This window comes from Balaenoptera borealis (assembly GCF_965194805.1).
Source record: "Balaenoptera borealis genome assembly, chromosome: 9".
Classification (NCBI taxonomy): Eukaryota; Metazoa; Chordata; class Mammalia; order Artiodactyla; family Balaenopteridae; genus Balaenoptera; species Balaenoptera borealis.
Window position 1 is genome coordinate 50,761,602 of NC_138873.1, and position 25,496 is coordinate 50,787,097.

General features: G+C 34.2%; 1 protein-coding gene across 9 annotated transcripts in view; it reads right to left on the reverse strand.

Moving 5' to 3' along the window:
- The window catches only part of CEP57L1 (centrosomal protein 57 like 1), an 81,831-nt gene that overhangs the window by 34,739 nt on the left and 21,596 nt on the right, over positions 1-25,496 (reverse strand). For 8 of the 9 annotated variants that reach the window (XR_014248205.1, XR_014248206.1, XR_014248207.1 and 5 more), the window contains exons 2-7: positions 13,409-13,629; positions 11,690-11,869; positions 10,413-10,534; positions 3,173-3,289; positions 2,122-2,199; positions 1,543-1,629 (exon numbers count right to left, since the gene is read on the reverse strand). Coding sequence is in view for 2 of the 9 variants with exons in the window: in XM_082404820.1 (XP_082260946.1) it covers positions 1,543-1,629; positions 2,122-2,199; positions 3,173-3,289; positions 10,413-10,534; positions 11,690-11,869; positions 13,409-13,571 (747 nt within the window). In the remaining 7 variants the exon portion in view is untranslated. Of the gene's footprint in view, positions 1-1,542; positions 1,630-2,121; positions 2,200-3,172; positions 3,290-10,412; positions 10,535-11,689; positions 11,870-13,408; positions 13,630-16,544; positions 16,656-25,496 lie in introns of all 9 variants that reach the window. The other variant, XR_014248208.1, reaches the window with a different exon arrangement.

Below are 25,496 nucleotides of genomic sequence, written 5' to 3' on the forward strand. Positions count from 1 at the left end.
TTTATCTTTTTACTACCTAAAGGTACTAGTCTATGTAAATCAAAATGTATGAGTTGAATGAACTACATCCAGGATATGGAGTAAGTGTCAGTGAGACAAGCAAGACTCTCATAGAGGTCTCAAAATCCGATCCTACCTTCAGCAAGCAACTAAGTGTCCCTGCCATCTTTAAAGGGAGGCATTATTACAGGCAGATCCTATGAACTTGGGACTTGAACTAACTACTTTTTTAAAGTGATTTTGCTGTTAATTACTTTTTCTTTTCTTCCAACAGCTACCTTTTCTTTCCTTCATTTCTTTTACCTTGTTTCTCCCTGTACCTTATTAAAATTTTTTTTCCACTAACTCATCAAAGGGTGCCATAAAACACAAATATAAAAATAAGTCAATAATTTTTCCACTTGTAAATTACTTATAGTGATTTTCTATATGGCTTTGCAGCTTCTAATCTTACTGTAGAGACAAGACATAAAACATACTTGAGGAAGGAAATAAGCTAAAAAATCAACATAAATTGCATTGGGAAAATGTTCATTACCTTAGTTTGCAAATTCTTTGAAAGAAAAAAATCTGTGAAAAATGCAGCCGAACTATTGAATAGTAACTCTTATTTATGGAATAAATGACTAGCTAAAGTTAAGTATAACGTTTCCTCCATTATCGTATCCATAGGGTGAGCCTATGGCAGTGGCCAGAACTTGCAAATAGCATGCTTGGTTCCCACAGCAAAGAGCACACACAAACACTACATGCATATTGAGTAAACAGTAATGATGGTCATCAAAACTATAATTTCGGAATCATAAGATTAAAAGGGATTAACATTTTCTTTCTTACCATTATAAATAAGAAAGCTTAATATAATAAACCCAAAATATCAACTCATCTAAATAAAATATTATTGGTAAATCTATAAAGTACTCATTCCCCAATCTTTATTTTTAGGCAAATCCAAAGGCTATGAGCACAGAAAAAAATAAATAATTTACCTAGAGAAATGACTATAATTATAATACTATAATTTATAATACAATAAAATTTAATACTATATCTTTGTCTTTTTATTGTGCATATATTATATAAAACTGCTTCCAGGATCTATTGTGTTTGTCAGTATCTATTGTGTTGTTTACTGCCTCTTTCGTAAAGTATCCAAAATACATTTCTCTAACAGTTTAGTACTAGGAAAATGTTTGTCTTTCTAGAAAAACTGGAAGGCTTATTGTTATTTCACAAAGATAGATGTACTGCCCATTATATGCTCCTTTTTGCTGTGGCTGTTAAGCAAACTCAGAGCTAGGTTTTGCACTCAACTGCTGTTACTTTCTTTAACCTAGGTTTTATGGAATTTTCTGTCCTCACACCCCAAACCATCATTATTACTTGACTCATGTTTTTATGCCCATTTCAGAGCACTGTCTTGTATTATAAATCTCTTCAAATTTTTTTTGGAAATGGATAGGTATAACTATTAAAAGGGTGAAGAAATAAGCATTAGCAAGAAATATGTATTAGCAAGATAAGAATAAAGTGTTTGCATACCTTTGAAGATTTCTTCTTTTCCTTGGAGCACTTTGGATTTGATACTGAAGACATCAAAATTCTACTGATTTCAAGTCCAGTTTGAAGCTACAATATTGAAAAAAAATATATTAAATTGATTTTTAACAAGTTTCTTCTTCTTCAAAAACATTATAATGAGGGATCAGATCTCAATTTATAAAGACAAAATGTTTTTTGAGGAAGAAAAGAAAACGCCAAATACTATTTTTTGTGTGTAAAAGTTACCAGGTCTACTGGTAATTACAATCATTTTGGTTTTAAGAGAATGAATTATTTTCTATATCTCAAACTGAAAACAATCTATAGCAGGAATTCTTTCAACTGAGAATATATATATGTTTGTCAGAATTTCAAAAGACCAAAAGATCTCTTGGCAATACATCCAAGTATATGAATATACTGGCTGACTTACTGAGAACTTCAGTATTATAGCAAAACGAGACAAAAAATAACAAGCTAGGAAGCAGAAATTAGAGTCTAGAATACAGGCTTCAGTTAATAAAGTACAATAAAACGTACATGATTTTAATGTGATAGATGATATAGTGCTCTATTTACCTGAGAAGCTTTGTCTTGAAAGAGCTTACGTTGATGTTCTTCTTCCTTTAGTTTTTCCTCTAAATGTTTAATCTTGCCCTGCAAAAGAATCAAAAATCTGGGATTATTATACAAAAACTAGAGCCAAATATCTTATATTCCTTTTCCAAATAGAGTCCTTAGGGTATTGATTCTTAATAGTTTGGTAAATTAAAGCAGGAAGTAAGAAAAAGGAATGGCAAAAGATGCTAAGTTTTTCTTGGCTTTCTTCTTATGCTTCTTTACCTGCTATTATATACAAGAAGAACAAAGGAAAAGCAAAGAATGTATATGCATAGGCTCTTTTAACTTTCATCAACAAAATCATAATAATGAAAATTTGGGAGGTTTTAAAGGTCTAGAAGGTCAAACAATTATAGTCTTGGGTCTCAATGTTTCATTCAAAATATAGACAAATTACAACAAACGTCTATTTATGCTGTACTGAGGGAAACAACAGTAATATACATGAAATGATATGATTTGACGCAGACCATGTATATACTGTATAACCTTATACACATAAGTATTTCACCTTATATCCACAGTGTAGTTTAGAATAGGAAGACAGTACTATTTCAAAGGGTGAGCTTCCTGAGTGTTGGAAAACTCAAGGAAGGCTTCACAGAGGAAGCAGGACTGGGAGAAAGTCCTAAGAAATGGATAGGATTTGGGTGGAAAAGGAGAGGGCATTTCAGGACAGGATCTAGAATAGGCTTAACTTAATTGTAAGTGGTGAAAGGCAATCTTTTCAATATCCTTTAGGTAAATTACTTAACAAATGAAAATATTTTGCCATTGCAGAAGAAACCAAAACTACAATTTCACATCAAAAGGCAAGCTCATTCATGCTGTGATAGAATACATTAACTTTTCATCTCTATAGGCAGGAATTCATATCTGGATTACTAAAAGTTGTTAATGAAGTTTTACAAATCTAATTTTACTGCATATTCACATACAGTGTAATTATGCTTAATACTAAAGATTTATTCCTGGCATCACCACTTCAAAGAAACAAGTAGAAGCTTACCTCAGCAGTTTTCTGAGTTGTTGTAAGTTTAAAACATTCTTTTTCTAAGACATCAAGCTTTTCAAGTTTTGCTTGCAGCTTCATATGATCCTGTTCTTTTTCCCTTTGAAGCTGGGCCTGGAAAGGAAAAAAACAAAACCTAAGTTTGGCAAGTGATGCCAATGGCTCAAGAGTAATACAATTTCTGAGAATTCAAAGCACAATATAAATCTGTCATAAGAAACACACACATACATGTACATACTTTAGGTGCTTATGAGCAAAAAACAAGAAAATAAAATACTTTTAAAAAACAAATATAATGTGTAAAAAAAGATATTAGATCAATGGAACAAAATCTTCTATGTATCTTTATATAGTATTTCTACTATGGAAAACGTCATCAGTGAAACATGTATTAAATAAATAAAGGTGTTATTCACAAGGTGACCAAACCAGTCACTGATTTACCCCTCTCTAACTATAAAATAGAAAAGTAACTATCAGAGGAATAAAACATACAGAGAACGATCTTTTATTAACTTAAAACTGCTCTAAAAAAATAGTCTACTAAAAAACAAAAAACTGAAACAACCAATAAACAGAGTCTTGGTGACCTGTGGTCTAACATTCAATTGGAGTTACAGAACGAGAGGAGAGAGAAGTCAGACAAGGATAATTATTTGAAGGATAATGGCTAAAAATGTTCCAATTTTGATGAAAAATATTAACTGACATATTCAAGAATCTAAAACAAACAAACAAAAAATAACCCAAGCAGAATAAATACAAAGAAAACCCCATTTGGGCACATTATCAAATGGTTGAAAACCAGTGATAAAAGGAACAAAAACCAGCCTGAGAAATAACACATTATGCACAGAGGAATGAAGATGACAATTCTCATTAGAAACTATGAAATCCAGAGGACAATTGAGAGAACAGCTTTAATGTGCTAAAAGAAAAAAAGCATCAGCTAGAATTCTATATCCAGTGAAACTATCCTTCACCAATGATGGTGAAATAAAGCCTTTTCCAGACAAATACATGCTAAGAGAATTCCCAGCATACTTTTAAAAGAAGTACTTCAGACTAAAGGAAATGACACTAGATGAAAAATTGATTCTACATAAAGAAATAAAAAGCACTGGGGGGCTTCCCTGGTGGTGCGGTGGTTAAGAATCCGCCTGCCAATGCAGGGGACACGGGTTCGAGCCCTGGTCTGGGAAGATCCCACATGCCGCGGAGCAACTGGGCCCGTGAGCCACAACTACTGAGCCTGCGCGTCTGGAGCCTGTGCTCCGCAACAAGAGAGGCCGCGATAGTGAGAGGCCCGCGCACTGCGATGAAGAGTGGCCCCTGCTCGCCGCAACTAGAGAAAGCCCTCGCACAGAAACGAAGACCCAACACAGCCAAAAATAAATAAATAAATTAAAAAAAAAAAAAAAAAAAAGCACTGGGAATGGTAAAAATGTGGATAAATATCTCCTTGTTTCTTAATTTTCTTTAAAGGAAAATTGATCATTTAAAGCAGAAACAAAAACAATGTATTCTGAGGTATATAACATATGTAGAAATAAAATGTATGAAAACTGTAGCACAAAGGGAGATAAGTGGAAGCGTACTGTGGTAAGGATCTAATATTACATGTGAAATGTTTTAATACTAATTCATGGCAGACTGTGGTAAGTTAAGAATACATATTTTAACCTGTAGAGCAGGTGCTAAAAAGGAGAAGGAGAAGGGAAAAAGTACAAGAAGAGAAGTCAATAGAATATAAGAAGAAACCACTAGAGAACTTAAAAAATATTTTTAGCTGAAAGATAATGAAAATATAAAATATAAAAATCTGTGGGATGCAGGTAAAGCAATGTTTACAGGGAACTTGATAGCTTTAATCACAAGATATAACATTTAAAAAGAAATAATAAAAGTTTTAAAATCAATAGTCTAAGTTTCTAACATACAAAGGTAGGGAAAAAATAGCCAATTAAACCCTACATAAATAGAAGGAAGGAAATAATAAAAATGAAGTGGAAATCAATGAAATAGAACATAAAACTTTTTTTAAAAGTTTTTTTTGAAAAAATCAATAAAGTTGATAAACAGATAGGTAGAGTGATAATTTTAAAAAGAGCAAAAATACAACTTAGTAATATCAGGAATGAAAGAGGGACTTCTCTAAAGACACAAGAAGAAACGAAAATCTGAGTAGCCCAATCTCTGTTATAAATAAATTGAATTCATTATTCAAAAACACTTTACATTTAAAGAAAACTCCAGTCCCAGATAGCATCTATCAAATTTGAATTCTATCAAACATTTAAGGGGGAAATAATATTACTCTTATACAAGGTCTTCCAGAAAACAGAAGAAGGAATCTTCCCAACTAATTTTATGAGGCCAACAAAACCGTAACACCAAAACCAGACATTATAAGAAAATTACAAACCAAGATCCCTCATGGACAAAGTCACAAAAATAGTTAAGCAAAATATTAGCAAACTGTATCAAGCAATGTAAAAAAAGAATACTATTTTAAGACTGATTGGGGTCTATACCAGGAATGCAATGTTGGTTAACATTTGAAAATCAAACAGTGTAACTTACCATGTTAACAGAATAAATGAGAAAAATCATATGACCCTTTCACTAGATGTAGAAAAAGCAATTCACAAAATTTGATACCCATTCACAATAAAAGCTTTTAGCAAACTAAGAATAGAAAGTAATTTCCACACCTTGATAAGGGACAACTATGAAAAACCTAGAGGTAATATCCTAGTGAAAGACTGGCATCTTTCTCCCAAAGATCAGAAACAAAACAAAGATGTCAGTCCTTACTACTCCTAATTAACACTATACTAGCTGTAATAGCCAGAGCAATAAAGTGTGAAAAAGAAATAAAAGCCATAAAAATTGGAAAAGGAGAAATAAATCTGTCTTTATTCACAGATGACATGATTGTGTACAAAGAAAATCCTTTGAAAATACGAAAACTACTAGAATAAATTTATCAAGGCTGCAGGATACAAAGTCACATAAAAATCAATTATATTTTTATATGCTAGTAATAGAAAAATGAAAAAAAGTCCAATATTACTCATAATAGCATTAAGAATACAAAGTTCTTAGAGATAAATTTAACAAAAGATGTGCAAGACCTCTCATAAAAACTACAAACCACTGTGAAGAGAAAGTAAAGAAGACTGAAATAATAGAGAAATATACCATGTTCATGGATCAGAAGATTCAATATTTTTGAGTTATCAATTTTTCCCCAAATGATCTATAGATTTAACAAGATCCCAATCAAAATCTCAGCAGACTTATTTTTTAGAAAATGTTACACTGGTTATAAAATTTATATAGAAGTGCAAAGGATCTATAATAACCACAAAAAGAACAAAGCTGGAAGATTCACACTACTTGATTTCAAGACTTATTATAAAGCTACATGATATTAGTGTAAGAATAGACCAAAAGATAATACAGAGTCCCAGAAACAGACTTTATCTATCTTTGTCAATTTATTGTTGACAAAGGTGCCCAATGAATTCAACGGGAGAAAAGAAATCTTTTAACAAATGGTGCTGGAACAACTGGGCATCCACGTGGAAAAGATTTAACCTTGAATATTTTCTCTCACCATACAAAAATTAATTCCAGATGGATCACAGGAAAAAAATGAAAACAAAAAGCTTTTAGAAGAAAATATTTTGGAAAACAGTTTCACAGTTTCTTATAAACATACACCTACCCTGTGGTTCAGCAATTCTACTACTAGATATTTATCCAAGAGAAATTAAAACATATGGTCACAAAATAATTTGTACAAGAATGTCCATAGCAGCTTTATTCATAATATCTCCAAACTGTCCATAGCAGCTTTATTCATAATATCTCCAAACTTTATTCATAATATCTCCAAACAAGCCAAATGTCCATCAACAGAAAAATGGATAACCAACTTGTGGCATATCTATATAATGAAATTCTATACAGCAATAAAAGGAATGAACTACTGATACATACAGCAACATGGATTAATCTAAAAACCTTTATGTTAAACCAAAGAACCAGACACAAGAAAGAACATTTTCTATGATCCAATTTATATGAAGTTCTAGGACAGGCAAACTGAATCTGAAGTAAAACAAATCAGAATAGTAGTTGTGTTGTTGGGAGGTGGGGAGAGAGCAGGGAATAACTTGGCAGAGTATAAGAAAATTTCTGGGGTGATAAAAATGTTCTGTTGGACTTCCCTGGTGGCACAGTGGTTGGGAATCTGCCTGCCAATGCAGGCGACACAGGTTCAAGCCCTGGTCCAGGAAGATCTCACATGCCACGGAGCAACTGGGCCCATGCGCCACAACTACTGAGCCTGCACTCTAGAGCCCGTGAGCCACAACTAAGCCCACATGCCACAACTACTGAAGCCTGCGTGCCTGGAGCCCATGCTCCATTAACGGGAGAGGCCACCACAATGAGAAGCCCGCACACTGCAATGAAAAGTGGCCCCTGCTTGCCGCAACTAGAGAATGCCCGCACACAGCAATGAAGACCCAACGCAGCCAAAAATAAATAAATAAATGAATTTATTAAAAAAATGTTCTGTTATTTGGTAGGACTATGGATTACATGAGCATATTCATTTATCAATAATCACTGAACTGTACATTTAAGACCTGTGCATTTCACTAGAAGTAAATTATACTTCAATAAAAACATTTAAAAAATGGTTAAAAGTCACTGATCTACAATATTTAGCTAGGATAGGAATTTCTAGGTTATTTTATAAGATAAAATGTGAATAGGTGAATAGATAGATATCTTGTTTTTTTAATTGGCATTTCCCTGGTTACTAATGAGACTGATCAAGTTTTCTATAAATGTATGACCATTTGTGATTCCTCTTATCCTGCAAAATGCCTCTTCATGACTTTGCCCATTTTTCTACTGCTTTGTTACTTTTTGTATCTTGCCTAAAAAATCTCCCTTAACTCCAAGGTCATAAGGATATTGTTCTGTATTTGCTCCTAAAAATTCCAAAGTTTACATTTAAGTCTTTAATCCATCTGGAATTGATTTTTGTGTGTGGTGTGAGGTAGGGATCAATTTCTTTCTTTTTTTTTTTTCTCACACAGATAACCAATTTTCCCAAAACTGTTTACTGAAATCTGACTTTTCTCCAATGTTCTGCAGTGGCATCCTTGTTTTATATTGAGTTTCCACATAAGTGTGTCTGACTATATCCTATTCCTTTATTCTGGTGTCTATCCATACAAATATCATGTTAATTTTGATAGCATCAATATGTAATACAGTAAGACCTCACCTTATTCATCTTCAGAATAGCTTGGCTACTCTTGTAACTTTCCTTTTCATATAAATTTTAGAATCACTTTTCCAGTTCCTTGAAAAACCTATGAAATTCTTGCCCATTAAAATCCAGTATTGACTGGTAATTTACCCATTTCCAACATAAAGCAAAGATCTTAGAATACTTAAACTATGTTTACCAGTTCCTAGTTTATGAGCTTCTGTTCTCATTAATTTTAATCCTTTATATATATTTAAACACATAAATAAAACATTATTATTGCTGTTTTATACAATATTCATTTAGATTTACCCATATATTTATCATCTTCGTTGTTCTTCATTCCTTCCTGCATCTCTGACCTTCCATCTAAGACACCTTTCCTTCTGTCTGAATAATGTCCTTCAGTGTTTCCTTAGAATGTATCTCCTAGTAACAAACTATCTCAGATTTTGTCAGTCTTCACTTCTTCACTTCACCTTTATTTCTGAAGGATGTTTCCCCCAGGCACTGGACTCTAGATAGGTAGTTATTTTCTTTTACTGCCTTAATTATATCCATTTTCTTCCAGATTCAGTATTTTCAGTTGAGAAGTCCACTGTTACTTTAATTGTTGTCCTTTTGAACGTACCCTTTTTTCCCCCCCAGCAGCTTTTAGGATTTTATTCTTGTCTTATTATTTCTTTTATTTCTTTTTATATTTCCTACTTTGGTTTTATCTTCTTGAATCTGTGGTCTGATTTTTTTTAAATCAATTTTTAAAAATTCCCAGCCATTATCTCTACAAATATTGTTTCTGTCCTATTCTTTCTCTTTTCCTTTTGAAACTCCAATCACACATAAATTTGACCTCACTCTAACTTCTGCCTCTTACTCTCTTTTCTAAATTTACTATCGTTTTGTCTCTTCATTGATCTGGACAGTTTCAGCTTCTAGTTCACTAATTATCTCTTCTAATCTGCTACTAGATCCACCATTAAGTTCTAAATTTCACTTATTGTATTTCTTAGTTCTACAGTTTTTATTTGGTTCTTTCTCAAATCTGCTCTGCCATTTTATGGTTTTTAATGCTCTACTGAAAATTTTATTCCTATCTTCTGTCTCCTTGATTTTAGCAAGCATAATTATTTTAAAGTCTCTCTCTTCTAGAGCCAGTACCTAGCTGGAGATAACTTATGAGAGTGTTTATATAGTCTGTTATGTATGCTATTTCTTTTCATAGTGCTTTATCTCCTTCTGCCTGGTTATCTTTGACTGAAAGTTTCTCACTATGTAGAAGAGATGTTTATAGAAATAATTTGAGGTCCCTGGGAACATTAGCCATCCAGGATCACTTTAATCCAACTTCGGGGACTAAGATTTTCTGGATTACTCTGATAACCTAGAGCAGAGCTGTAATCTGGGTTGTTTTTCTTCTTGTTCACCATTACAAAGCATTCAGAGCACAGAAGATATACCAGAGTTCCTACTCTTGGCAGGCCCTGGACTCTAATTTCCTTAGCCCCATAAACATGGCTTTCAAAAGCATTATTTAGCCTCTCAACTGACTCTTCTGGAATCAGAAATGCCCTAAGAAGGAAGGGACCTGAAACTAACCTCTCTAGAGGTCAACTTCTTTGGATTTAAGTCTGCACACAGATCTTTGAATTGGTGATTTTTCATCAGCTTGTTAACTCTACAATGCCTTTGTGTACAATGCCTTTCTTTTCTTCCTTTCTTCCTCCCTCCCTCCCTTTCTTTTTAATTTTCTGTCCAGTTTTTTGTGTCTTCCTCTACAAAAAGTTTGGTCCAAATGACCTAGTATGTATCACTGTAACTGGAAATTTCCTATATACAGCTTTATATCCTATTTAAGATTTCTAATAAGACAATCTTCTCATGACATTAAATATTCTTTAAAAACATATTATATTATATTACCATAGAAAATATGGTCACCTGTTGTTCCAGGATCATATTCTTCTCTCGCTCTACATTGAGAACCATTCTCTTTGTATATTCTAGTTGTTTCTCTAGAAGGGTACAGTGAGACTGGGCTGAGCTTAACTGCATACTTATATCTGTGAAAAAGAAAAAGTAATAATGAGTCAGTTAGTTATCACATAGATCAGAGAGTTAGAACAAGAAATGTATTCTATGAATTCAATCAACAGCTAAAAGTTCAAGACTTCTTTAGTTCTAAATATTGACTCTCCCAAAGTTATGAACATACATTTCGTGTATATCTCATTAATTATATATAACCAATTTAATGTTGTCTCCTCATAAACACCCAGAGGGCATACTTCTGAAAAGGAAGGATGTCAGTGACCTGTGGGATAACAAAAATCCTGGTTCTTCCTGGGAAATAACACCATCTGGAAAATAGAGGACCTAAAGTCTCTTTCCTAACATTTCTTCTCTTTTAGGAAACTCAGGTATATGCATTCTACCATTCCCATTTTCCTCTGTTCTCGACTACTAACTGCACAGTTAATTCTATTTATAATAAGCAACCTCATTCTAATTCTTTAATTCGTTACTTCCCTCAGCTCTTCCTTCTACTTTTGTCCAATTACCTTGGGATTTTTTTCCCCTCCCCATTTCTTCATTCTATTTGTAAGTTGAAACACAAATTTGAACCTTGTTTATGAGGGTGATGTAGTGTTACAAGGAAAAAAAAGCCACAATTTTGAAGTGAAATTATATAAAGAACTTATGTTCTAAATCTCTAAAACAGATGTCCAGAAGTCCTTTTCATAATTTCCACAGAAACCTCCACCTACCTGTCCATTTCTTCCAATTAATCTTTTAAGTTAAATATAATTTTTTAAATTTATTTTTACTGTTTTATATTGTTTAATTACTAGTATTGTTTTATATTTTCTAATTTAAAAAAAAACTAGTGAAAATATGAAGTATTTCAATTATATTATGGGCTAATAACATATTGGATTTTGTTGGTATTCTGAAAATATTATAATTCCTGAACACGACTTCTCTAATTTTTCTTTTAATCTCAAAAATTTATGAACTGGGATAACAGATATAATAGAGAAAAGTTCAAAATTATATCCATTTAGTGCAAATACCAAAATGTCTGAGAACAAGCCCTCAACGTTGGAATGCATATAAGAACAAAGATATTTGAGTAAATCTTCTTAGACTGGGCTTATTATTTTCAAGTTGTAAACTTTGGTAACCACTTGTTTCTGAGAACTATTGAATGTTCTTACCTTTTTTCTGCTTTATCAGTTCCTCGTGTGCCAGATTTCTCTCCTTTGTTTCATCTTCCAAGGCCTTTTTATACTGTGCCGCTTCTCTGGAAAGAATGTTCAGGTTATCTTCAGCTTGTGTTCTCTCTAACTCTAAACGATGAATCTTTTCCTGAAGAGTTTTTAAGGCTAAAATAAGAGCTGTTGAAAAAAAATTTGCTTGATATTTTAAGTGAGAATTTTTGAACACTTACAATCATAGTAGCATATAAAAGTGAGCAGTATGTTTTTGTTAGTGAGCCAAAATAAATAAGTAATTTATATTCCTCATAAAAAGAAAAATGACAAAACTCTAACGAGGGACAAATTCTCTCTAACATATCTTACAAAAACAATATATTTATGATTGTATTTAGTACTTTCCTAAATTTGAGATATGAGAAAGCTAATAATCACTTAATTTAATAAAATAAATATATTCAAATTAAGGCAAAAAGATATATATATGTATATGTATATATGTGTGTGTGTGTATATATGTATATGGAAGGAGAGAGACAGAGAGAGAGAGAGGAGAGAAAGGGAGGAAGGTTGGGAGACATAAGATTCTGAGCATGGATAAAGAAAATTAAAATATAGTGTCCACTAATTAACAAGGAAACTTAGGTTTAAAGTTAAAAGTTTTTTTCAGTTCTTCATGTATTCGGTTTCAGTCAACCCACAAACATTGTTTCTTTGTCCAAGATATAATGTTAATAATTAGGACATATGAGATAGAAAATAGTTTCTTCCATTAAGAAAAAATTACAACCTAGTGGTTTAACTGATGTCAGGCTTGAAAGATTATAAGTGTTACACATGTACTACTGTGATTTCTTTTCAGCTATATTAATATCTTCATGATTCAGATAAGCTCGGAGTTATAAAATTTTCAAATATTATCTTACATTTTCTTCTCAGTTACAACTTTAAATTATAAAAAACTAGAGATGAATGGAATATAAATAAATGTTATAGGTTAACTTTCATATAGTTTACATCTAATTAGAAAGATGTTTGCTAGAGATTATTTTTTGATTTGGATTACTATTTCTTCAGTTGCTTTGCTCCACAAAGCCAGTCTATTTATAATAGCAACCATTATTATAAAAGACTAAAAAACAACGTGACTATCATCATCTTACAAAGCAATTTGTAATGGTGTAGGTATGCTTGGAGTCATAAATGTTTTCCTAATTCAATTTTAAGATCCTCCTAAGCTTATATTTTAAAAGTTGTAATACTTGTATTTTGTAGTTACTCCAATGCACTGGATTCATGAGGAATTTTCAAGGGTAATTTCAGATATATGAAATTTCTGAATTTAATCCTTGAATAAGACAATTCTACTTAATTCAGTAGTATTCTAATCATCTTGTTTATTAGAAGGATTCTCCAAATCTGACCTTTTATTCTTCAAAGAGTATTTTCCTATTTTCTAATGACATTTTAATGATCAGCCTGCAATATGTGCCTAGCTGGTTATATTAATTTTCATCTTATAGCTGAAGAAGCCAAAATTAAAAAATGTTAAGTAACTTAAGTTTATAGAAACTTTAAGAAACAGAGTCAAAATTAGCAGTTTTACTAAGATTAGTTAAATACACAATCATCTTATTTTCTACATAAAAATGAAAAGTTTTGTATAACATACTTCGTACCATTCCCCTAATGTTAAATAAGATGTTTTATTAGCATTACCTTGGCTATTTGGACTATGAAGCATTTTAGGAGAGGTAACTTCTAAGTTCACAGAATAGTGAGTCTGAGATGATTCATCACTCTGGGTGACTGATGGAACAAACACTCTTTCTGGAGGTTTAAGATAGCTTCCTACTATACTGTGCATTAATTCAGAATCCATTATCTGTACTTCTGTACTGTGTCAATAAAGGAATGGCACAGTATAGCATCATTCTTTCCTATGTGAATGACAAAAACATTAGACAAAAATTCAGATGAAACTTTAACATAAATACATAATCATATACTGTGGAATTGTGTCTTTACGAGGTTAATTATCACAAATTCAACTATAATAAATTCAGCAGTAAAAGAAAGAAAAATGACTATTTACTCTATAAACAGTATAGACAATTCTGCCTGACTTTCAATGAGTATATGCTCTGGAGTGAGCATTACATGCATGGTGTGAATTTGCTGGTTTCTCAGTTGATCGTTAAGTTCATCATCTGAGCACCCCTCTAAAAGAGTTTGACTCTAGGGTTCAGAGAGAAAAGTATATATTCTAAAAGACAACACAGCTTTGAAACACAAGCCACCCATATAACATGATTCTCTAAGACTCCAATGTACTGGCTTCCTAAGGGATTTTCAAGGGTAATTTTGGATATATCAATTTCTGAGTCTAACACTTGAATTAGACACAACTCCACTTAATGCACTAGCATTCTAATCATGTAGTTTAGAAGGGTTCCAAATCTGAAAATCTAAAATAGCTTTACCTTGTCATTCTGGGCTTTTTTTTGTATGTTTGTTGGAGAGCCCTTTTAACCATCTTAGCAGATAAATTTTAAATTTTCCCATATCATTTTATTTTCCTTTCTGTAATTTAAATATTTTAGAAATGTACTCTACTTAATAGATTACAGTCAATGTTAAATAAATTAACTCATAACCACACTGAAAGAAACAGAAAATTGTTTATACACAAAACAATTTACCAGCACAATTTTTAGAACAAAAGCTTGCTTTAAAATGTAAATTTAGGGCTTCCCTGGTGGCGCAGTGGTTGAGAGTCTACCTGCCAATGCAGGGGACATGGGTTCGAGCCCTGGTCTGGGAAGATCCCACATGCCGCAGAGCAACTGGGCCCGTGAGCCACAATCACTGAGCCTGCGCATCTGGAGCCTGTGCTCTGCAACAAGAAAGGCCGCGATAGTGAGAGGCCCGCACACCGCGATGAAGAGTGGCCCCTGCTTGCCGCACCTAGAGAGAGCCCTCGCACAGAAACGAAGACCCAACACAGCCAAAAATAAATAAATAAATAAATAAAATTTAAAATGTAAATTTAGCATTCCTTTGTAGAATTATAATTAGCCTACTTTAATTTTTGAGAATTGTAAAATTTCAGTGATTTCACTACCTTCCCAATTCACAGGGCAAAGGAAGATACTTCCATGACTGTATTTCCTGGGATGGCAGGGAACATACTTCACTCAATAGGATTTTCTACTTTAGGCACTGTCATAATGTGTTGTCTTCCAGTACATTCTCATCAGTCTAAATTAGAGGTTATAGAGCCTAGGAAGCTTTGCTAGAATACTTGATGCTCTTTGATCTTAGGAGGTAATCATTTTTGCTTTCGTTATTAGCACCAGCTACCATTTACTAACCATGTCTCTGCCCCTCTGGGTTCTTGCTGCTTAGACACTGTCTGCTCCCCATGGGAGACTGCATCTATCTAAGTTGCTGTTCCCTCAAAAAATAAGAGAGCAAAGTTAGTTACAGTTGGCTCACACTAAAGTAAAGGTAGGGCCCCAAAGTACAGATGTTCTGAACATGGTTGTACATCTTCAGAGAGAGGTATGTGGTTGAGACTATCCAGAGAACTTTGGAGTTACTCAAGATATCTGATTCAGTTTTCAGCTCCTGCTGAGTTTCTCCAATAATGAAAAGAATGAAATTTTGCTATTAGTCACTATACACTGAAGTCCTTGGGAGGACTGTCTGCTTCCTCTGTCCCAAATATAGTATTATTTTACAAAGTGAATTTTTGCACCAATTAAAAAAATTCAAGGGTTTTAGTGTATATGAAATGACTACTCAGAAGATACCAATAAGTTAAAAATTAGACCAAAGTTTATTTAAATTAAATGTGTAAACACACCTGAAAGTGAGCATAAGCAGAGTAATAACCTACTGGTATATGAAGAAAAGAAAGGAAACAGTAAAGAAATGAGAGAAAACAAGCCATGGGGTTCTCACTGTAATAGGGGTTCCAGCTTAACCCTTACAATCTAGCCCTGTATTATAAACAAGTGCTTAAAAACTACTCAAAGCTTATTTACATAAAGAACTGAGGCATCCTAGGAGAAAAACTCTGAAGGAATATGACAGATGTACATAAACCCTGATCCAAAATCAAAGCCTTAATTGGTGGAGGAGAGGAGGAGTGATTCTGAGTAGAGTATGGTGGTGGTCATTCTAATTCATCTCTGACCTAGTCCCATCTACTCATACATGGCTGTAGGGAAGAGAGAGGACTGTAAGTAAAAAGTGAGAACTACTTCACCAAGATCTCTATAAAAGACTGAGGCACTAGCTGCCCTGCTTTGTATAAGATGTTATATTCCAATGAAGGGGGAAGTTGCCAGAGATCACTAACACAGTTTTGGCACTTTAAGAGTTCTGTTGCATTGGTAGTACTGTTCAGCCAGAGAGAGACAGCAAGAGAGTGAGAGAGCAGCTGGAAGGGACATATTCATGGCATGTATGAGAGAAATTTCTAGAGAAAATTTTCTGAAAATACAGAGAGCTGCCTAAGCCCCATCCTCCAAGGAATGTGAATGTTTGGTATGAGGTCTAGCTGTAGGTTATTGAAAAGACCTCCGAAATTCTTGTTGGAGTATTCTGTCCCACAAGTAGAGGCAAAAGGCTGTAAAATGTGGGCCTCGATTGTATCAATAGCCTGGTAAAGCTTAGGAAAACTCAAGTTATGCCTGGAACCATTCCTGACAGCTTGTAAACAATCAGGGAAATTATCCATTGCCTCTATGGTGTATAAAATTAAGACACCTTAATTGGCTGCAACTAAGGTGCCACTGCATAAAGAAACTATCCCCTCTAAAGAATGTGCTAGACACAAATACTTAACTGCAAAGCATTTTCACTTGTTCTTGAGGGAAGTAATTGTTCCAAAATGGTCCCTTTAAACAACCAATGTCTATTCCTGCTGGTGGCATCATCTTTGTGTAATCTCATAGGACTATTAGGGAGACAGCATTTAGGAGGCAGTCAGAGATACTACAATGGGTTCTTGAAATGGAGGACTCTCTGTTTCCCATACTGGTAATTCTTTCAACTTTAGATTTTTTTCCTTGGAGAGACTGAAGAAAGATCAACAGCTCTGTTTCTTTTATCTGGTTTTCTTTGTGTATGCATCTAGATTAACTTATCTAAAGAGCAAACACAGTAAAGGTTGGACTAACTTTATTTTATCCTTAATGTATATTACTTTTAAAAGTACTCTTACAATTGAGTAGAATAACTTGTGGTTAAGGAATTTGCCTTACAGATGCTCTAATAGATATTACAACCTATTATTTACAACATATAATAACTAAAGTGTTAAGATAGTGATATAAAAACTGACTGGTCAATAGAAATTAGTAAATCTAAGAACTTCACATAAATACTTCCATGGGATTCAACAAATGATTCATTTGTTGTTCATTCAATGAATGATGTTAGAAAAACTAGGGAAAAAATCCAGTTAAACCTTTCCATAATAGCACACATCAGTACAAAACTTCAAATACATTACAGAGTTAAAATTTTTTTTAAACTTTAAAAATTATTTTAAAAAAACAGTGAATAGTTAAAATAATCTTAGAAGGGAGCAAGATATTTTGTGTTTAAAGGCAGGAGGAAAATAAAGGAAAAGATATAAAGACTACATGAAAATTCATACTACAACATATAGAAATTATGAACAAATTTGAAAGACAAAAGAAAAGCAGAAGATAATATTTGCAATCACTTATGCAGCATTCTGGCCAGGAACGTGTAACCTGAATCTCAGTACATCACAGAAGCCACAAATGGAAAACATTCTATTTTTTATAAAGGGGGGACTGTTTTCTTAAAAAATGTCAATGTCATAAAAAATGATGACACGTCTAGGTATATATATATCCAAAAGAAAATTGAAAGCATGGTCTCAAATAGATATTTGTACACCCATATTCATAATGGCATTATTTACAATAGCCAAAAGGTGGAAACAACCCAAACGTCCATCAATGAATGAACAGATAAACAAAATGTATTTACATACAATGTAATACTATTTGGCCTTAAAAAGAGAAGGAAATTCTGACACACGCTAAAACATGGATGAACATTGAAGACACTATGCTAAGTGAAATAAACCAGTCACAGAAAGACAAATACTGTATGATTCTACTTATATGAGGTATCTAGAGTAGTCAAACTCATAGAAACAGAAAGCAGAATGGTAGTTGAGGGGAGGAGTAAATGGGGAGTTGTAGAGTTTCAGTTTCGCCAGATGAAAAAGTTCTGGAGATTGGTTGTACAACAATGTGTGGCAGGGGAGACAAGTTAAAAACAAGATATGATTCAACGGGATAAGTTCCATAACAAAAGCATACACAGAGTGTTATGGGAGCACAGAAGAGGGATTATCTAACTCTGATTGACAGAGAGATAAGTAAAGCCAGAAATAATTTGGAATTATGAACAGTTTTGAAAGAGTAGTTTAGGTAAATATGGGAGAGCGAACATATACACTGACTTTTGCTTCCTCTTCAACACCTACTAAAATAATATTAAAACTTTTTAAAAAAGATATAAACCTGAAAGGACAAAGAAATCAGAAAAGATGACAACAACATAACTTTGGAAAATGGAAAACAGATGTACAAGTAATAACAGACTTAGCTAATGCAAAAAGGCAGATTCCTAACTCAACTAATAAAAGTGACATTTAAGTTTACCCTATAGAACCTTCAAAATGGCTCATGAATTAGCTACACCTCTGTAAGTAAATTTGTAAGTTGTTAAGATAGGGCTGAAACCTAGAGAATAGGATGAAAGTTTAATTTAGAAGTAAATTATATGCCCAAACCTCCTTTGCTTCTCCATACAACCAAAAGACTGCTTTATCCCCTCATCTGGGAAGAAGATGAGTAGTTGTTGTTGTTGTTGTTGTTGTTTTTAATGAAGAGGGACTTTTAGAGTATCTCTGGATTGGGAGACACTCAGCACAGGTGAGGGTGGGGAACCAGACTGAAAGGAGGAAGATTCAGTACACAGAATACTGGCAGTCTACATATCCAAGTGGAGACGGAAAGATCCTTATCAAGGGACTATGACTAGCCCAAGTTAACAAAGACACTAAAGACAATAAAATGAATGGATTGGATGGATTTGGAATTTCCAATCAGTTTTTTAGTGCTCCACTCTTAAATATAAGTTGTTTAACAAAGGCTTACCAGACATTGAGGAAAGATATGAAAGACAGAGATCAAAACAAGCAAACAATAAAAGGCTTAACAGGAACACAAAATTTGGAAATACATAATTAGGAGATAGAAGTATAATCACTGAGGGACATGACAGATCCTAGTGAATTTGGCTGGAGCATAGTGAGTAAATGTTGGCAATAAGAGATGGCTAAAAAGGTATATGAGGGCCAAACCACAAAGGATTTTGTGTATCACACAAGTAGTTCACATTTTATAGGATCAGGCAATAGGGAACTAATAAAGGATATAAAGGGGAATAACATGATCAGGTTTGTATTCTGAGAAGTTTATTCAGATGGCCCTGAGGTAGATTGCAGGGAGAAGAAATTACAGGCAGAGAGACAATTTAAGAGGTTACTGAAGTAATTAAGATGAGAAAAAATATAAGGCCTGAACTAAGACTGTAGTAAATGAGATCAACATGAAAGATTCTTAGAAGATAATCAAAAGGACTTAGGAACCAACTAGATATGTGAAATGGGGGAGAGGAAAGAATCAAAACCACGCTCCAAAATTTCACTTGGTCAAGTAAAGAGATGGTGGTGGCATTAACAGAAATAAGAAATAATATAAAAGGAGATACAAGTCTGATGGAAAACAACGAACTCTGTTTTAGATATAGTTGAATTTGAGGTGCCCACAGACAAAGTCAAAGTAAGAACAACAAGTAATTGTTTAGTATCTACATCTAATATGCTATGCCCTGTAGAAATAAACACACAGGGCATGGCTTCTGCAGTCAAAATAGTTTGCAATCTCACTGTTGAAAAAAGACAAACAAGAGACAATGAAAAGGGAGAAAAAAAACACAGGGGGTGAGTTAGCTAGCAGTATACCCAATAAAATTAGTTTGCTTATTTCACAATTATTAAAATTTTATTGACCATTCTTCAATCTCATTATCCTAAATGAGTCTGAATAGAAGAAATATGATTACATGAGTAAAATACCTCGTTTTTTAAAGAGTACAATCTTTGTACAATCGTTTACAAATCTTTTATAAATTATAATACAGCATCTAATTGTTACGTGTACATTTAATTCTCAATGCTATGCTATAAGAGCTACCTGATTTCCAAGCAAACATATCAATTTGTGGATTTAAGATAACTAGACTTACGAACATTTTATCTAATAATCAGAAAGTTAAATTTTTCCTTACTGAACTTGAATATAAATAAGTTTAAAACTTAAAAATATCTGAGATTGGGGCTTCCCTGGTGGCGCAGTGGTTGAGAATCTGCCTCCCAATACAGGGGACACGGGTTCGAGCCCTGGTCTGGGAAGATCCCACATGCCGCGCAGCGACTAGGCCCGTGAGCCACAATTACTGAGCCTGCGCGTCTGGAGCCTGTGCTCTGCAACAAGAGAGGCCGCGATAGTGAGAGGCCCGCGCACCGCGATGAACAGTGGCCCCCGCTTGCCGCAACTGGAGAAAGCCCTCGCACAGAAACGAAGACCCAACACAGCCATAAATAAATAAATAAATAAATAAATAATTAAAAAAAAAAAAGTCACATCCCTCCCACTGGTGTTAAAAAAAAAAAAATGTCTGAGATTATTTAAATGATTAGACTCTCCATCATCTTTACCTGTACTTTATCTTGAATATTCAGTTCAGAGAAAGTGTTCCTGATTCAATACAAAGTGAATAAAGGATATACAATTATATAATTATAGCTCAACTTTTAAAAAGGACAAAGATGGGCTTCCCTGGTGGCGCAGTGGTTGAGAATCTGCCTGCCAATGCAGGGGACACGGGTTCGAGCCCTGGTCTGGGAAGATCCCACATGCCGCGGAGCAACTAGGCCCGTGAGCCACAGTTACTGAGCCTGCGCGTCTGGAGCCTGTGCTCCACAACAAGAGAGGCCGCGACAGTGAGAGGCCCGCGCACCGCGATGAAGAGTGGCCCCCACTTGCCACAACTAGAGAAAGCCCTCGCACAGAAACGAAGACCCAACACAGCATAAATAAATAAATAAATAAAAAGGACAAAGATAAGCATAGATAAAAGACTATAAATGTATTAAATAATATTTATTATATTATATACAATAAATAATAATTGTAAATATATTAAATGTTACTAGATGGACAATAGATTTTTATTTTCTTATTTCTACCTTATTTCTTATTTCTACCTTATACTCTACAATAAATACATATTAGTTTTATAATAAGAAACAAAAATTTACTAAAACAGTTTCCTTTTGATTAGATTTCTACAGAGGTAGAAAATGGTGAAGATGTAGAGTATCAATGGCTTATACTGATATTTGCAGAAGCACTTACATCTTTTCATTTTTTAAGGGTCTTATGCCTCTTATATCAACATAAACTCAGGGAGGACAAGTATGTTTATTTCTTCTGTAGGCTCCTACAATCTAAACTGCTTTGCTCTGCAAACGGGCATTGTATCCTCAGGGCCTAATCCAAAAAATACTTGTAAAATGAATCCCCTGAAACTAATTTGATAGGTCAACAACTTTTCCCTACCTTCTTACACTAATGTTTGTCATAGTTAAACCCAACAATTCTATAAATACTATCCTAAGTTTTAAAAAATCACATATTATACCTTGGTATATACTTCTGCATACAGTGTATACTCTGTTTCTAACCATTCCTCTTGTAAAAAATTAATAAACAGAAACCTCAATTAAATAGAGTAGAGAGATCAGAAGGGGGAGCCCTCATGCCCTGCGACATAGCTGAGTCCAGCAGGTAGAAGAAATACTCTTCTTTCCTGGCAAGGATTCAGCCAATGAAAAGCCATAGACTCTTTGTTTACTATAGCTCTCCCAACTTCCTTTTCCCCTCTATAAAAGAGTTCGCCTTCCCTTGTTCTGCAGGGATTTGCACAGGGCTCACCACAGTTGCAGACTCCAAACTGTAATATTCTGCTGATCCCAAATAAACCCATTTTTGCTGGAGAAATATCTGGCAGTCTGTTTTGGGTCAACACCCTTTAGAATGGTTGATGGCAAACTTATTACATGTAGAAAGAATTTAGAAATTGAGTCAACAAATAATGAATTTTAATGTTAACAATACTCAGATTAGTTGCTGCAAATCCTCCTTGGCCTTTACTTTTTTTTTTTCTCCCACAGATAGAGCACACACAATAATCAGAATTAATTACGGGAGTACTGATTAGTCAGGCAGCCCAAGGGGGAATGAGCTGTTGGACAATGATAAATAACTAAAGCTTACCTATTTAATTGCCAAAATTTATTTCAACTAGTTTTAAAAGAAATATTTCTAAAATGCTTAACCTACTTTTCTTCGTTTTAGGCAGAGTATACTCAACACAATTTAACCTTAAGGATATCACAGTAGCATTTTAATTATGCACAATGATACTTAGAGAACCACACTGATATTTGTTGGATTGTTTGCCCTTTCACTGGAAAGTTCCAGACTGTTACAGATTTTGTTTTCTGTCTTTTCACCTCTTGCTATCTCTTCCCTTCCTGCCTGCTTATGAACTGTCTACTTGACTCTAGTAGAATATCCCTCCCCTTTCTAATTGCTTTCCCAACCTAAAACAAGTAAGAAACAATAAAACAATCACACTTCATTCATTAGCCACTCAAAGATGAAAAACATAGTCCTTGGCAGCCCTTAAAATGTTCATAGCTTAATTTTACTAAAAAGGGTGCTATGGGAACCCAGAGGACGGGCATCTAAACAAGTCTGGGGGTTTCAGAGATGGCTTCCTGGAGAAGCTAGTTCTTAAACTGAAAAACAAAGGATGAATGAGTAGGATTTGATAGGCAAAAGAAAGTGAGAGAATGGGTAGAGAAGAAGATCAAGTGTACAAGCAAAAGAAATAACATGGTAATAATAAAAATAGGGATTCCTCACATTTATTGAATGCTTATTATGTGAATTAACTTACTAAAATCCACATAACAACTCTATAATGCACAATTATTCCAATTTTAAAGATGAGTAAACTACGGCACAGAAAAACTGTGTTTTGCCCAACAAACCTAAAGTGGCAAAGTCAGAACTTGTCTCAAAGTTTGGCTCTAAACCTCACACTTTTGACTCAGGCAGTTTGGCTCTAAAGCTCACACTTTTAACCACCACGCTATATTGCTGATTTATGCAAAGTTATGAGAGCTAGAGAGGATGTGGTGTTTTGGGCAAGCTACTACAAGAAATGTACAAAGCTGGAAGATTGCAAATGTGCCTGAGTGTTGCAGAAGAGGAGGCAGAAACCAGATCTGAGGAGGCTTGTAAGCCAGGCACAGGTGTTTGGATTTTATCCCGCAGGCAATAAGAGCCACCCAGCAGAGGAGTAGCAGTATCACATTGCCTTTGATAAAGATTTCTGTGAGTTAGAATGGAGAAAAACAAGCAGAGGCTAGAAGTCCAGATAGAAGACTATTCCAGAATGCTATGTGAGGCAATAAAGATCCGAACCAAAGTAACAGAAGTGGGGATGAAAAGAAGGGGACAAATTAGAGATAATTAGGATACTGAATTCATAGAATGTATGACTGGGATGAGGAAAATTAACGATAGGGCAAAATTAAATATAGCTCTAGTCAAAGCAGAAAACAGATTTTGAGGGGTGTCGAGGTGATTAAAAAGAGGTTCATTTTAGACATGCTTGACGTACTTGTGGGACAATAACAACATAAAAACAGCTACCACTTATATTGAGCTTAGTGCCAGGCACTGTCAAAGAAATTTACATGTATTGATCCACAGAATCGTCTAGGCAACCCTATGAGGTATTTATATTAATTTCATTTACATGAGGCAACTGAGAAGTTAAGTAACTCTGCCAAAGGTCACAGAGTTATAAGTGGCTGAGCTGGGACTTGAGCCCATGTACCCCAGATCAGAGTGTATTCTGCCTTTAATAGAGACACGTCAGTTGTATAGATGAATCTGGCATCCAAGAAGAATGGTTTAGACTAAAGATAAGGATTTGAAAATCATCAGTATATATAGATGGCAGCTGAAGTCATGAATATTCACTTAGATATAAGAGTATGCAGTTTTTCTCTAAGTATGGTTCTTCAATCACTTAGGTATGAATACCTTGAGGATATTTAATAAAAGTGAAGATTCCTGGGCATCACCCAGGTCCACGGAAACAGAATCTCTGAGCGTAAGGCACAGAAATATATAATTTTCACTCCCCAATTGATTCTTATGCAAAAAAGTTTGAAGATCACTGATGAGGAATGAGCAAAGAAATGTGTAACAATGACACTGAGTTTATTAGAACTGTGCCTACAGTGCGAGTAAACAAGCTCTGAAGAAGTATAGTAAGGGCCTAAGCAAGCATCTGATGGATCTTTTATCAAATGGAAGTCACCACCTATTGTAAGATGCACTATTCTTTCACATACCACAAGAAGAGAAAAATAGGAGACCTCTCATGTAAAGCTGGAACAACAGAAGGGCCACAAATACTGTGTAGAATAAATGGAAACTAAACCCACAAAGCAGAAAGAGACAGCAAGAAAACTTGAATGCCTCTACCTTTCAAGTACTGGGCACCAGGTAGAGGGAATTTTATCCAAAAGACAATTCTTACACAGCTTTACAGTCTGAATTCACACTACCAGTGGGGTAAAAATAAAAAACAAAACAAAAAAAATATAAATCTCAAACAGAGAATTTAATTTAAAATGGTCTCAGGTAGTAGTGCAAATGACTGCTAGAGGCAAATGCAAGTCCTTTCTGAAGTAATCTGATTTCAATCCAGGCCAATAATGATTACAAGATGTATCCCTATTTTAGAAGTGTTTTTAAATGTGAAAAAAATGTCTTAGAATCACTAAAATGCAGTAAATGGAATGTATACCAAGCTATTCTGAATGCCCAGAAACTTTGGGGTGGAGTGGCTACTTTCTGGCTCTCAAAGGTACTTCATACATAATTTCATATAGGTGTTGATTTGTTTTTAAAAGTAAGAACTACAAAACAAAGATTATTTAAAATTATAAAAATCCTTTTCCTTCCTATCACATTAAACATTTTTAATTATTCCTCTAAATATAAAAAATCTCATCCATAAAAAAAATATAAATCAAACAAACAAAACAACCAACAAGTGAGATCAGACAAGTTGTACCCCAGAGCCCATGTAAATGCTTCAGCGTTCACTGGAACTTTGAGAACTAGATTGCAAAATTCACCACAGGCCCTGGTAACAGTCCAGACACAACAGGAGGAAGAGCAAACTTTGCTCCTGCCAAAGATGATGATTTACAGTCCCAGTCCAACACTTGGTGTTCTTTCTTTCTCTCACAGGTCACAAACATACTATCTTAATATTTTCATTATATCCAGAATACCCTGGCCCTTTTTAAGAAAAATTGATCCCTTCCTAACAATGCTGCCGTGAAAAAAAATTCCTTTAGCACTTTTATACTTTTCCAGTAAAGGAGTATATTCCTTGTTCAGACATGCACTTTCCATCTTTTCCAAGGGTAGTATAAAACACTGCACAAATTACACACCATAATTGCTCTGGGAACTTAGAAAACTGCAATTTCATTGAATAGCAAGCATATCATCCAAACAGGTGGTTA